Source organism: Oratosquilla oratoria, chromosome 21, assembly GCF_046742065.1.
Source record: "Oratosquilla oratoria isolate Oo_2021 chromosome 21, ASM4674206v1, whole genome shotgun sequence".
NCBI lineage: Eukaryota > Metazoa > Arthropoda > Malacostraca > Stomatopoda > Squillidae > Oratosquilla > Oratosquilla oratoria.
Window position 1 is genome coordinate 55,183,269 of NC_134797.1, and position 15,540 is coordinate 55,198,808.

Genomic DNA, 15,540 nt, shown 5'->3' on the forward strand with positions numbered 1-15,540 from the left:
CCTGAAGCCAGCGTTTTGACAAAGCCCAAGAAATGTACAACGAAACAACAGAAATAAATATAATAATCTATCTTGTGTACACACCAAGGACCTCATCCTCCTTATAAGGTAGGTAACCAGCCAAGGCACGCACAACAACGACAGTAATGATGATGATAAATTCACGCACAACAACAACAACAATAATGATGATGGTAAATAATAATATATAGAGTATACCACAGGATTGATGGGGTTCAAAGAAAGAGCAAAGTTTGTGACGAAGACACGGCCGCCAGCCACCTTGACAAGCTCCAGTAGACAGGCAAATAGACACATTTCAGACAAGACAATGTCCTCCACCGGAAATACCACACACCCTCCTCCTCCTCCTCTTCTTCTTCCTCCTTGTTCCATCAAGAGGCAACCCAAAGTCGCTCCGAACACTTAGTGTCTCCCCCCTCCTTCACAGAACGAGAAGATTGGGTAGAATTCAAACACTGGTCTCGTCGTCATAAGTTAATTCCTACGTTTCGAACCGTATCCAGGGTCCGTCTTCGGGGATGCAGTGCAAGCCAAGCATAGGCGTAAATAGGGTCTACAACAGGGGAGGAGTTGGTTTACCTCCGCAGCTTCATGCATTCGAAGTAATTTGCAAAACCGACAAGAACCGAGGTATATGCGGTATAATACTGAGAGAAAGAGGAGAGACTGATATTTTAGTGGAACCCCTGTGGAACAGAGTAACGCAGTTTCATTTTATTCTCGGAAACAAATCTACCCAGAGGAATGTCCATTTACTACATGAATTTTAATCCCCCTCGTTTCTCCTGCCCTATTGTCAGATTTCTCAGGCACTACTCTTGTGCCGAGGGGAAAACAATGCCGCCACAGTATTCCCCCATGAATGTCGAAAAAGGTGACTAAATGGAGCGGAGCAAAAGGATTGGGATGTCCTTTCTTTCTGTATTTACCTTCTCATGATGTGTCCAGGCATATTTTGATTCGGCCAGCCCCTTTATATTCGTGGCGGAAAACGCCACTGATATATATATATATATATATATATATATATATATATATATATATATATATATATATAAGTTTTATGACAGTCGCATGAAGGATTCGAACCTACTGCTTCAGCCATCGGTAAGAAGATAACCTTACAGTGCCTCAATGTCGCTGTCACTAGCGAATTTCTTAATATATGTACTTAAACAAAATGTAGTAGCACATTTATAAAGAATAATCACGAAGAACCCACAACCGAAATAAAAGGAAACTTAGATGTATAACTTCTATATTAAGGCTAATAGCTATAGCCCTCTTCTGGAAAGTACAAGTTACAAGAAATTAATGAGACATCTTAATTGTATTTATGCCCTCTTTCATTTCTTGTAACTTGTACTTCCCTGAAGAGGGCTATAGTTATTAGCCGAAATATAGAAGTTATAATTTCTTCTAAGTTTCCTTTTATTCCGACTGTGGGTTCTAACACTTATCACGTGCTAGCCCGGGTTCGAGTCCTTGGCCGTACCACGTTTCAATTTCTGCATATTGGCCTCCTCGAGTCTCTATCGAAGTTGATGGCTTCGAATTAAAGTGTATTAGCCTCCCGTGATTAAGACCAATGTTGAATCTTTCTCAATCGTACATGTATACTTCGTCTTCAAGTAGATAGAAATAAAAATCTACTCTAAAACCAATACCCGACCTGAAAAAAAAATGCTTTAGTGTCACCAGGCCCTACAAAGTCTACAGTCTACGTTATGTTTTGCTGTTTCATCTTATGTGTACATTCTTGTTTTTCTTCCGCGTTTCTTCTTGGTCGTGGTTCTAGTTTGACATGCAGGACTGAAAAAAAGATAATGGAAAAAAGGAGAAAGAGAAGAAAAATGGAAAATAGAAGAAAAGAAGGAGAGAAAGAATAAGAAGACAAGAAGGAAGAAGAAAGAGAAGGAGAATGGGAAAAAAGGAGAAACAAGGGAAAAAAGAAGAAAAGAAGGAGAGTAAGAATAAGAAGGAAAGTGGAAAAAAGAAGAAAAGAAGAGAGTAAGAATAAGAAGACAAGGAGGAGGAAGAAGCAAGAGAAGACAAGGAATGGCAATGGTGGCCAAATAAGGTCAAATAACCCTATCTGGTGAAATTTGAACGTTGGGGTTTAAGTGGGATGCGAGAGAATGTTAAGGCTCAAGTGGGCAGCAATAAAACACAGGCACGGTGTGCCACACACGAAGTAAACGATGGGTCAGGTCCTTTCTCAAAATGGAAGAAGGACGCACGAGTAAAATTCTTAACACACACACACACACACACACACACACACGCGCGCGCGCACACACACACACACACACACACACACACACACACACACACACACACACACACACACACACACACACACACACACACAAAACTCATGGCGCAGTGGTTAGAGTTCCTGGCTGCCATTACAGAGGTCCGGGTTCGAATCCCGCCCAAGGCTGAAATAATTTCAGTATCGCTGCGCTAGGAGTCGTTACTCCAACTCGTGGACGGGGAGTTGGGTGTGTATGGGCGTGTAAGGCCACAGCATTACCCATAGACCGGTCATATACGAGCTCTGAGCTCTCTTCCGGAAGGGACATTGCTGTCGATCACGAGTCCAACACGTGATCTAAAGATCATGGTGAATCACACACACACACACACATACCGACAGATCAAGGGGTCTTGATCAAGAGCCCGTTCAGGCTAGAGGGTCCACCATTTGGCTGAATAAAGTCATATGGCGGCACTTACCTCTTCCAAAGGTGCGTGTTTGTTCTTAGATCACGCACTGATCTCGGTAATACACACCTATTACCATCCCGGATGACAGACCAGAGACCATATTGTCCAACAACCTGTGGATAATGTTGTGACCTTTTCCCATAAACCCTTCTTAACAAAGGTTCACTAACCCGCTGGCCGTGCGAGCTAGAGCGTCGCTATTTGCTGCGGAGGTCGAACACTGCCCCCAGCGAGTTGGACCAAGCGCATGGTTCATGGAATTCCAAGCTACAAAGTCCCTTGTTAAGGGGCAGCGTCCTAGCCTCCTGAGATGAGGAGTTCGCGACGCTGAACCGATTCCCCCTGTGTTACAGAACCGCCGTTCCTGTCAACGATTCATTGTCGATTCACCACTCAACGTTTAACCTTTGTGACTGGTTTGATAAGGAGGCTCAGAGAAACGTCCTGAATTTTCCAAGCACGGAGAGTGAGAACGAGAGAGAGAGAGAGAGAGAGAGAGAGAGAGAGAGAGAGAGAGAGAGAGAGAGAGAGAGAGAGAGCAGGGCTTCATAAAAGGACTAGAACCGCTGCCACAAGGGATCTACTGGTCAATTTGTTGTAATTATCATCATTTGCTGCTGCGGGAGGGGAGTGTAAAGCTTCTCTCATTACGTGAGGGAAGGAGGGATGGATATATATATATATATATATATATATATATATATATTATATATATATATATATGCTAATAAGAACACGGGTACGTGTGTTCACTTATGCAAAAATGCCCTCTACTCTTATGTAAACTGTCCTTGTTCCTTCTTCATGTATATATAAACTATGTAAACCAATTCAACTATGTATTTTTTGCACTGAAGATGTAATATACGAAAGCGCTCTGCTTCGTTAGTTTCTTTTTCCAAGTGGTCTACTTTGCATATATATATATATATGTGTACACAGATAGAGGTAAAGAGATAGAAATATATATTGAGAGAAAGAGATAGAGACAGAGATAGAGAGAGAGGGAGAGGGAACGAGGGAGAGACAAACTAGCGTGATTATCCAGAGCCTAATTCATAAAAAAAAATCTCAAGATTTTGTTTGTTTGCTTTTTAGCCGAATTTGTATGTTAGCCTCTTGCTTAACCAGTGCCAATGCCAAACATTTTTTTTTTTTTTTATCTTTAGAAACATTTTCTTTTCGAGTCGAGTTTGAAAAAAATCTTATTTATGAAAGAGAAATAAATAATTAAACGTTTCGTCCTTCCCGGGAATTATATTGTTTATTACCTAGTTATCGAAAGTCTATGAAAAATTAATATAAAATAATGAAGATGACGAAGATGAAACGTTCTGTCATTTGGTTTCTTCATATTGTCGGAAAACGTTCCCAGAAACGTTCCTTCAGGAGGGCAAATAGCAAAGTTTTTTCTCAATTGCGAAACGTTTGTTTCAGACATGTTTTGTCTTAAGGAGGAATTCGGGGCGAACGTTTGAGGCCTCACAACACGATCGAGGATGAACTTCACCATTCCAAACGTTTTAACTGAACATTAAAGAAAGTACTTAAACGTTTTAACTGAACATTAAAAAAGTACTTAATGATGAACTGAACTTCGTACTGAAAATGTATATATATCGAACTCAATAAAAAGAGAAGGTGGAGAAGGGAGGGAGGGGAGAGAGAGGGGGGTGAGATAAAGAGAGGGGAAGGAAGGAGAGAGATGGAAGGGTGGGAGATGGAGACAGTGTGAGTAAAGCAAAGCGTTCCCTGGCGTATGCCCCCCAAAAACTGGCCATGGCGCACCCAGTTACCTCATTTATAATTATGAAAAGAAACATTAAACGTTGTAATCTATCTTATTTTCCTATCTACCATTTTTTCATTTATCATTTCTTATCTAGCCTTGTTACGTAACTCATACACAAAGCACACCCAACCACGTGTTTGCAGTCAGAACGCACAATTGCCAGTGGACACCCACCTACGACCTCCAGCCCGATGCGCGCGCATCCATGAACAGGAGACACCCCACCCACATGTTCATGGGCAGTAAACACCCAACCACGTGGTCACAGAACACACCAGCTCTTTGTCAGTGAGCAACCAGCCGTTCAGGAGTCACCCACGTGTTCCTGGTCAGTGAGTACCCGCCCTCGGTTCCTTTGTAGTGGGCACCCACGTATGAGCCCGTGTCCAATGCGCGTTCAAGCTTAAGATCCTCACCAGGAGGCACCCACCCACCCAGATGGTCAGTGTCAATAAGTACCCAACCTGTGCTCCAAGTCTTTGTTCGTGGACACGCACCTACGAACTCTCGACCAGTGGGCACCCTCGCTTGAGCTCCTGGTCAGGCGGCACCTACCCACCAAACTCACCTATAAGGTCTTGAACAATGTGCTTCCACGTTTGAGCTCCTGGTTGGGGGTTATGGGTGGGACACTCACCCATCCACCCACAGAAACGGCCACCACGGTGATTACCCCCATCCATCCCCTCCCGCGCCTAGCATGCGCGCCATAATGGCTATCTACCCTGGGCGTGTTTAGTCGAGAGAATGCAGACGCAGGGACTCTTGATCTCCATGGCCAATTTTATTCAGCATGGGGTACTCGAAGAGACCGGGGTAGGGATCGATCGAAACCCCCTTCTTGCTCACAACAGTCCTCCTCAGTTGAATAAAACCGCCTGGGCTTAGCCAGAGAAGTATCATTAAAGTGCATCAATGTGTTGAAAGGGGGTTAAATACAAGCTTTCGGAACGGTGGAACTGATATCGCGTTGGATTCCTTTCCTCGGATCACTTTACATGATCCTCCTCCTCCTCCTGCACTTAGGTTCACGCAACGTCTTCATCCGACCCGCCCCTCGAGAAGGAACGCAGACTTCCCGCCGGCGACGCTGAAGGAACACCATCTTCCTCTATCACAAAATCACACTTTCAATAATGATTTTTCCCCTCATCTACTTGTCTCACTCTCTCCTTCCCTCGCTCTCTCTCTCTCTCACTCACCTCGGGTAAGGATTCTTGGAGAAACCCAAGGAGCCTCTCCTTACCGAAGTGGAAGCACCACTAGAAATGACCAATTGAGTAAACTAACTAAATGAACTCTGTTAGAGACGGGACCTGAACTACAGCTGTATCCTACCATTACTATTACGATATGTCACACACCAGACACGTTATCCCAAAGCATGCAAGAAGGCACTAGCCTTTAGCAATACCTCCAATCTTGATGACCTGCACATTTCCTAATGATAAACAACTGACTCAGACTATGCAACGCTACATCACGTCATCGTCCAACGACCTGACACAAGTATCTGTCATCAGACAGTATAACTTTTCCTTATACCTACCAAGCTACATTAACGTACCTCCAATACATACACAATGTCTAGCTACATCCACAAATATTACTAAACCCATTACAAAATAACTAACACACATACAAAATATATATTATCACAAACACATTTCCTATGTGACAACCAACACCAAACATGCTTAAATAGGCATTTTCCCTTGTATATACGGCGACTGTGTCGCCAGAGAGAGACTAGGGGAGGCACTCTCCCTTAGCTCACCAGGGATGATATTCTTCCTCTGGGAGATTATATCCCATGCTGTAGATATCGTCTGTATAATAAACAAAGAAAACTCGGAAAGGGTATATCTGACCCCGTTAAGTCGCATTGTGTATCCCCAACCTTTTAACGGCTACACATCTTCTCTTAACCTCGGGACCTCAAAACAGCAGTTGCAGTTTTAGACGTTGCTTGGGAGGGAGTGTGAGAGCGGAGGGAGGGGTGGGTGGGAGGTGAAGAGCTACAGAACTGGTTATTTGATTAATCTCTTCCTACGTTGTGGAAGGCTGCATATAATACACATACACCCACCCAAACAAACACATAGCTCAGTATACAGGATATTCTATTATTATATTTTTTTTTGCGGCCGGACTCCAGCTTGAATGGAATCCTGATCGACCGAGACCTACTTCAGGCCGAAGTTCGCCCCTGTCAGTTCCACTATATCGCATGTCCTTCGCCAGAACAAAATATATGAAGTGCGTGAGGGTCGCCAACCTTTTGCGGATTAATTCTGTTCATAAGACTTCGTGGACGTGGGTTCCCAACATCGCCAGCTGGTGATTGCCACCTGTCCTGGCTGCCACACATGGGGCAAAGGTGACGGCTTCGGCCGCAGGGAGGCACCTCTTTCAATGAACTCCTAACCTTCATCTTCTGGGGATTAAATAAAAAAAAGTATAGTATTCAACCCACAAAACACAGACGCGGGACAGTTTCAGTAGCCCGCGGGTCTCGGTCCGTCGAAACCTCTTTCAGACTAAGGTCCACCAGAACCTAGATCGTAATAAAATCGGTTGACAGTACCTACGAACATAATCCACAAAGAACGTCACCGTTGTGAAAGGGTTCAAGCTTCAAGTGTTCCCGCGTACCTGAGCGGGGAACCACCTGCGCACTTGGGCATGTCACCACCTGTGCTTGCATGGTTCCCGCATGTGCCGGGGTACGGCCCACTGAAGACTTACCATATGGCCTGCGCGCCCGTTCCAGCTGGGGCCGGAGGGCGGAGCTCCACTGCGGTGCCGGGCGGGGCGGGGTTGGGCTGCTGCCGGGGCGGGGACTCTTGCGGGAGGCGCAGCAGCAGCAGCAGTGACTCGCCTCAGCTCACACTCGCCCGACGACTCGCTTGGGACGACTCGCAAATTCCAGAACCCAGCTGCGCCTTCGAGGGGCCTTCTCCTCCTCCTTGGCCCAAGTCCTCCCCCTCCTCCTCCTCCTCCTCCTCCTCCTCCTCCGGGAGGCGGCCACGCCAGGCAGCCGGTGGCCGTGCTTACACGGAGTCTCTCATGCTCACCACTTTTTCCTAGGGGGCCACATTCCGGCCTTGTCTCGTGGGCTCTCGTGGCCTTGAAGAAGACACCTTTTGTCACAACTCGAGGTACACCAGCAGCAGCGGCAGCAGCAGCAGCGCCCTCTTCGACAAGACTGCGCACGTCATCATACACACTGCGCAGGTCTCCGTCACACAACACTATATCACCTGGACACTGGGCAACCGCGGACCGGCGACATCACACAAGGGGACAACCACACGCACGGGTGCTCTCATTTCCTTTCCCGCTGGTTCACAGAGGGGGACCAAGGGGGAGCTTCTGGGGGACGGTTCGAGTAGGTCTGGGGAACACGGCCACTCCGCCCGACGGTGAGCGAACACTGGTCGGTCTGCCAGACCCCAGCTCTCTCCCCGTCCTCCTCTCTCGCCCGCTGTCTTGGGGTTGGCTCGCTTCACTCGCAATGCCAGTGAGCAAGCAACCGCACGCACCCAATATCACCTCCTCCTCCCTCCCTCCCTCGCACATCCTTCTCTTTTACCCTCCCCCCTACAACACACACACATAAGACAAATACACACACATACGACATATACACACAAAACACTCACGCATACACACATATCACAGCAACCAGTTCTTCCTACTTGCACACACACACACACACACACACACACACACACACACACACACACACACACACACACACACACACACACGCGCGCGCACACGCACACACACTACACCTATCCCAGCAAGCAAACTCGTAATTCTAAAAAGCAGGGAACCACACTTTCTCCTTCGTGTGTCTTAGTAGGGAACCCAGATTTATCAGATAGCTACCTCCACGGACCCTCTTCCCTCATACCTCCGCGTTCGTCTGCCCTCCCTCCCTTCCTCCCTCCCTCCCTCAAGCAGACTCTTCTTCTGCATGCAGAATCCGTTCCCTCCCACATGCGGACGCGCATCTCCTGCATGCATCCATCCATGGTGCTTGCATGCTCTCTTGCCTGCCGTTTGCATGACCCCTTGCTCATGCAAAACTCTCCCTCTCTCTTCGTACTGTATGTATATATATATACATATATATATATATATATATATATATATATATATATATATATATACATATATAATATGAATGGAATTTGCAGGAGTGACGTGGCAGAGGCTGGAACAGTCATACGACTCATGGAAGAGATTGAGCCCTTTGTGTACCAGTGATCTTCGGATGGCTTATTATATATAATGTGTGTGTATGTATATATATATATATATATATGTGTGTGTGTGTGTGTATATGTGTGTGTGTGTGTGTGTGTGTGTGTGTGTGATTCAATCATGGAGTTCGATTACGTGTTGGACTTGTAATCGACAATTATTACTCCCGGATGAGAGCTCGGAGCTCGCACGGTCTCTACGGGTGATGTTGTGACCTTACACACATCATCCACCCATTCCCTTGCTCAAGGAGGGCAGTAACGGTTTATGGTATTAATAGAACTCTGAACAGGGCCCGATTTAGGATCTGCAGTGAGGTATGTGTGTGTGTTTACTTAACTGTAATAAACAGGAAAGGAGCAGAACTCACGGGGCCTTTTTTCAGACTTTGATAATCTATTCTTACATTAGCTTATGGACTTAGCTTGGACTATTTCATTTTCTTTTTCTTCGATTTGTTTTCAAGACTTCTTTCCCTTTTGTCGCAGAGCAAGAGATCGTCTTTGCCAATGTCATCTACTCCGTTTAATGATTTGAACACTACAATCAAGTTGCCTCTTTCTCTTCTTTCTTTTAAGAATGGCAGGTCTAGTGTGTGTGTGTGTGTGTGTGTGTGTGTGTGTGTGTGTGTGTGTGTGTGTGTTGTCATGCATGTACATCAACTTCCTGTGGGTACCTCCTTCATGTTGCATTTCCACCCCCGTCCTCCCTTCCATGTCTTGATTGCAATTATGATTAACCCTCATCCTCCTCTCTCTACCACATCCTCCTCTTCTTTTCCTTCCTCCTCCGCCTCCTCCTCCTCTCTACTACCACCTCAACATCCTCCTTCTCCTCCTCTTCTTTTCCTTCCTCCTCCGCCTCCTCCTCCTCTCTACTACCACCTCAACATCCTCCTTCTCCTCCTCTTCTTTTCCTTCCTCCTCCACCTCCTCCTCTCTCTACTACCACCTCAGCATCCTCCTTCTCCTCCTCTTCTTTTCCTTCCTCCTTCCCCTTCCCACGCTTCTCCACCAGTCCAAAATGGCACCCGACCCTACCTCCTCCTCCTCCTTCTCCATCGTCACCTCCTCCGGCGCCACCTGTCCTCACCCCCAGGTGTAACGCCCCTCCCGCGCCACCTGCTCCTTCGCCGACGTCGCCTTTAACAGCGTCTTCTGCAGAAGTCTAACCTTTTTTCCTGAGGTCTGCCCAGGACGCGATGTGACCGCGCGCGCGCGTGCATGCGTGCAAAACTGGTTGACGCCAAGCTTGGCTTGTTAGGTTGTTTATGGTTTCGTCGAGCTGGGCTGGGCTGGGCTGGGCTGAGCATGGTCTTGTTTGGTGTAGCCTCCGGACTGATGGTCTGCTCTGTTGACGTACTCGGGAAGTTTTGTTGTTGTTTGTAGTGTGACCATATAAAGATGCTAAAGAAGGTTGTCAACTCGCAGGGTGTGGCTGCATTAATAATGAGTTACCTATTTACCTGGTTTTCCAGCTAGTCCAGCCCTTAAATACCACCCATCTGACATTTTCAGTTCAGTAGCAACTCTAACATAGAGGCAGCCACTATACCAAGCCACTGAAGAAAAGCCAAGAGACTCGAAATCGCGATTTGGCAGCACAGATGACCTCCTATAAAGAAATCATCTCAGATCTCAATAGAGACAATAAGACCACCTTAAGACAAAGAGAATAATTTAAAGAAAATACAAAAAACAGAACTAGCAATCCCATTTAACTATACTTGTTAAAGAGAAAATCTCCTGCCCATTTATATATATATATATATATATATATATATATATATATATATATATATATATATCGGTGCCATGAAAACACGTCGAGTTTCGCTCTGGCACCATATGTGGACCTGGTTCGACCCCGAAGAGTAACAGGTGACAGCCACTTGCCCTGGCTATCCAAGCACGTAGAACAAGAGTCCATAGTGACGTTACATTCCTTCCAGTTGGCCAAGCGGAGAACCCGGATCAGAGGTGTTGCGACGGCAGCGTCGCCACTCTTGCCATGTGGGTTGTGCCCATGCCCCGACTATATAAGGTGTGGCTTTCATTCTTGTCTAGTCCCTCACAGCGGCGGACGCTACTTAGCCCGTTTCCTTCAGCGTATCTCCGAGCGGATGCTGGAAAGGTCCTGGATTTTGGGAATGCCACGAAAGAGGGACATTAATTTCACGGGGTAGGTAAGATAAATATTATAATACTATGTCAACCTCGTTTGTATTTTCTGCGATTAGCATGATGGCTTCTGCAGCGTTTATATATATATATATATATATATATATATATATATATATATATATATATATATATATATATATATATATATATATATATAATCTGAAGAGTGAGGAGTAATGAAGCTTCTCAAAGGGTCGGTGGAGATCCACGGCAAGATGAAGGAAGTCTTGAAGGATGACCCGGGTGTCATGCCTCCGGAGTGGTCAGTTTGAGGTGACGGTTGACGAGAACCCGGTCGGGGCGGCCGACTTCCGTGACCACAAAATGGGGGCGGGGGGATGGTTCTTGAAGACAACCGAGTTTCAGCCGGAGTCACAACTGAGACGCTTGGGATCCTTCGCAGGTGATGTTGGCCCGAAGTGGGAACCAAAGCGAGAACTGAAGTACCTGAAGGCAGATCAGAAACGCCTCAGAAGGAGGACGTCAAAGGGTGACTTCGGACCTTCTGGACGAAGTGTGTCTTTTTTTTTTTTTTTTTTCCCACACACAGCGCATCCCAACGGAAACTTTGCGACCTTAGGCTCCATGTTCTCCAGACCTGACCCGCTCCGACTACAGCCTCGAACCTCAAAAGAACAAACTTTGACTCTGGGTCGGAAGTGATTGCTGATATGATATGATTAGGAACCCAAGGTGTAAAAAAAAAAAAGTCTTAAAGAAGAATATGTCAAATAATATGATCTCGTCCTCCTGCACTCTTTTTTTTCTCCCCCAGATCAAGGAACTCTTCGGCACTGTCTTGACATCCCTAAGGCCACTTCAACTCCGAAGAGACTCGTCAAAGTTCAACTAAAAGGATTACAAAGGAGGAACATGCCGACAGGAGACCTTTTGGTCCATAACTAGGTCGGATTAAAAAACAGGGTTAATGCCCCCACACTAAATAAAAACTGCAAGGGCTCCAAGGACCCCAGATGAAGAACCCTAGACACAGAAGCCGACACCAATTGACATCAAATTGGGGTTCTCGGTCGATAATTACCCCCTCCCCATTCTGTCCAGAGCTACTCTACCCACCAGTTAAACGAAATCGTCCAACATCAACCAGAATAAAGACTATAAGGGACACCATCGTCGCGAGAGACGAACCAGACGGGTAGCCTTCTATATATTTATTCTGGTTGGAGCGGGACACTTTTATTCAGGTGAGACTTCCATTTTAAAGTAAATTATTTTTATTCAAACCCCCCCCCCTCCAGCCCCCGGCCCTAAGGACAAGGAGAAGCTGCTAGTCGGTCAACTTATAAGTCTATTTCTGACTGCCGCCAGGTGATTTTATTCAGGTAAAGGAGACTGCCCTCCTCGGCATCGGTGAACCTGAAGGCCACAAGAGTTCTCTTGTCACACAAGAACCACACGGATAGAGTCTGCCCCTCAAGAGCATAAAACCGCTTGTAGCTCTTAGCCAGAACCAAACTCATAAAGACATCACCAGGTTGAAGGGGTTGACTGTGCTCCGTGTCCTACTCGAGGAAATCCTTCGAGGAAGAGCAGGAGGGAACAGGACGCTCGTTAAGGAGCCAGGCGTCCGGGATCTTCACTTGCAGAGGTCAAGGGGCTTCTCTGTTCAAGCCCTGTTGGGTAGGCCGGGTTACACACAAAGGGGCCGCTGTCTATGTGTGTATTTGTATGTGTGCTCATTTAAGTGAGTACGTAATTGTATGTGTGTAAGCGTATTTGTGTGTATGTGTGTGTGTGTACTTGTGTGTGCGGGTATTTGTATGTGTGTGTGTGTGTTTGTGTATGAGAGAGAGAGAGAGAGAGAGAGAGAGAGAGAGAGAGAGAGAGAGAGAGAGAGAGAGAGAGAGAGAGAGAGAGAGAGAGACTGTTACTAGCGAACGAAATGGTCTTCCACCGTGTACTTTGTCTCATTCAAATTGCTGAGTTCTAATTTGAGTCACAAAATGTCTCTCAGGTGCAGAGGGACCAGAAGTCACCCGAATACTGTCTGTTCATCCTATGATTGCCACGCCGTTGACTTGCAATTATCAAATTTCAAAGACTTGTGGGTTTTGGTAATATTTTTGTATTCATTTCTGTCCTCATGTCTATGTGAACATTTCTCCAATGATTTCTGTTACAACCACGGATCTCCACCAAGGGCCACTGAAGAGTCTGTGGACTTCAGCCATGGTCTACTGAAGAGCGCCGTGTGTGTGTATGTGTGTGTGTATATTTGTGTTTGTATTCGTGTGTGTGTATTTGTTTGTTTGTATTCGTGTGTGTGTATTTGTTTGTTTGTATTTGTGTGTGTGTGTGTATTTGTTTGTGTGCGTGTGTATTTGTGTGTGTGTGTACTTGTGTGAGTGTATTTGTGTGTGTGTACTTGTGTATGTATTTATGTGTGTGTATTTGTGTGTGCACTTATGTGTGTGTATTAGTGTGTGTGTATTTGTGTGTATTTGTGTGTGTGTATTTGTGTGTGTGTATTTGTGTGCGTGTATTTGTGCGAGTGTATTTGTGTGAGTGTATTTGTGCGAGTGTATTTGTGTGTGTGTATTTGTGCGAGTGTATTTGTGTGAGTGTATTTGTGCGAGTGTGTGTGTGTTATGCGAGTGTATTTGGGTGTGTGTACTTGTGTGTGTATTTGTATGTGTACCTGTGTGTGTGTATTTGTGTGTGCGTATTTGTGTGTGTATTTGTATGTATTTGTGTGTGTATTTGTGTGTGTCTATTTGTATGTACTTGTGTGTGTGTACTTGTGTATGTGTATTTGTGTGTGTGTGTGTGTGATTATTTGTGTGTGTATTAGTGTGTCTGTGTATTTATGTGTGTGTACTTGTGTGTGTATTTGTGCGAGTGTATTTGTGTGTGTGTGTATTTGTGTGAGTGTATTTGTGTGAGTGTATTTGTGTGTGTGTGTGTTTGTGTGAGTGTATTTGTGTGTGTCTACTTGTGTGTGTGTATTTGTGCGTGTGTATTTGTGTGAGTATATTTGTGCGAGTGTATTTGTGCGAGTGTATTTGTGTGTGTGCATTTGTGTGTGTGTGTATTTGTGTGTGTATACGCACTGGCCGAGGTGTCGAAGACAGGAACAGAAACTGCACGCGACAGAGGGCTCTGTCAGCCGCCAAGGTGTCTGACACAGACCCGCGCCTCTGCATGACGCCATTCACACGAGTGTTATTGGGGGGTCATAGGTCACATGACTTGACTGCAACATCCGCGCCTCTAGGCCGCACGCTAGCCACCCTCTCGTCTTCGTCTCGTCTTCCTTCTCACGTTTATAGAAAAAAAAAACACACACACACAAACAAACACACATACACAAACGTGGCATCAGATTTCTTTTCAAACGTGATGCAGAGGTTGACAAAAGTGGCGATGCTGATACAGGTGGAGTCCAGGAACAGATGGAGTTCAATTCGAGGAGTATCACAATTGGCATATTGGGCAATTTGGGTGGTATGTGGTGTGGGGGAGTTCAGAGACTCCCAACAGGTGACTCCCCCCCTCCCCCCCCCGCCGTCCCCTGAGGTGCATAACATCGCCTGTCCTTAGCCTAAATAACATAAAAAACAAAAACAACAAAAAAACGTTATCTTGACAAAATGGTTTGGACGAACTTAGGGACCCTACAAACCTTCATGATGACGTCACCATAATGACGTAATCATTATGACATTGGATATCTCGTAAGTCTGGTGACTTCTTCATCGATCCTAAGATACTGGAGGAAGAACCTTGGACCATTTCAGCACAATGATGTTTCTCTTTCTAACATCAAACGACTTTATTCAGCTGAAAAAAGCAGCTCGTGTTGAAGAAGCTGAGATACTCTCGCTTCAGATATTCGCTTGGATGCCGAATTCACTCTTTTCTTGTGGTTGACGTCGAACGATATTATTTAAATTCAGCCTCAAAAGGTCAAAAGAGCGCACAGGAGCCCGTGACCCAGGATACCACTGAGAGAGAGAGAGAAAGGAAAAGAGAGAGAGAGGACGGGCTCAAACAAAGCCCGTGGGAGTGACATTTCACTCCCAAAATTAAAATGAATAAATAAATAAAGATAAAAATAAATAAGTAAGTAAATAAACAAATGAAATAATAATAATATAATACAAAAGAGTTCCCCCTCCCTTCTTCCCCCAGGTTTGTGTAGGATAGGGTGCGGGTGTCCTACAACGGGGTTTCCTTGCTCGCTACCGGGTACCACTCCCCCTTACGCCGTCTCATGTGTGAGTGGGGAACCTGATCGCCACGCCCCAGGAATGCACGAAAGGGGCGTCTCTCTCTCTCTCTCTCTCTCTCTCTCTCTCTCTCTCTCTCTCTCTCTCTCTCTCTCTCTCTCTCTCTCTCTCTCTCTCTCTCGTTTCCTGGCTAGGATTTTCAAAACCGACGTATACCTCCGACGATATCCACGTCTGTGGTCATATTGTCTTCTAAATCGGTTTGAATTAAGATTCATGAATTACGTTACAATGGAGGTCGTGGCGACAAAAATAATATTTATAATTAATTGTAATCAATAAAAGT

General features: G+C 45.6%; 1 protein-coding gene across 6 annotated transcripts in view; it reads right to left on the reverse strand.

Annotated features, from left to right (window-relative positions):
* The window catches only part of LOC143036948 (uncharacterized), a 948,919-nt gene that overhangs the window by 19,099 nt on the left and 914,280 nt on the right, over positions 1 to 15,540 (reverse strand). The window contains exon 1 of one of the 6 annotated variants that reach the window (XM_076204984.1): positions 7,295 to 8,057. The exons of 4 other annotated variants lie outside the window; for them this stretch is intronic. In XM_076204984.1, the coding sequence (XP_076061099.1) occupies positions 7,295 to 7,297 (3 nt within the window). In that variant the 5' untranslated portion in view covers positions 7,298 to 8,057. Of the gene's footprint in view, positions 1 to 6,824; positions 6,996 to 7,294; positions 8,058 to 15,540 lie in introns of those variants that run through there. One more of the 6 variants, XM_076204982.1, reaches the window with a different exon arrangement.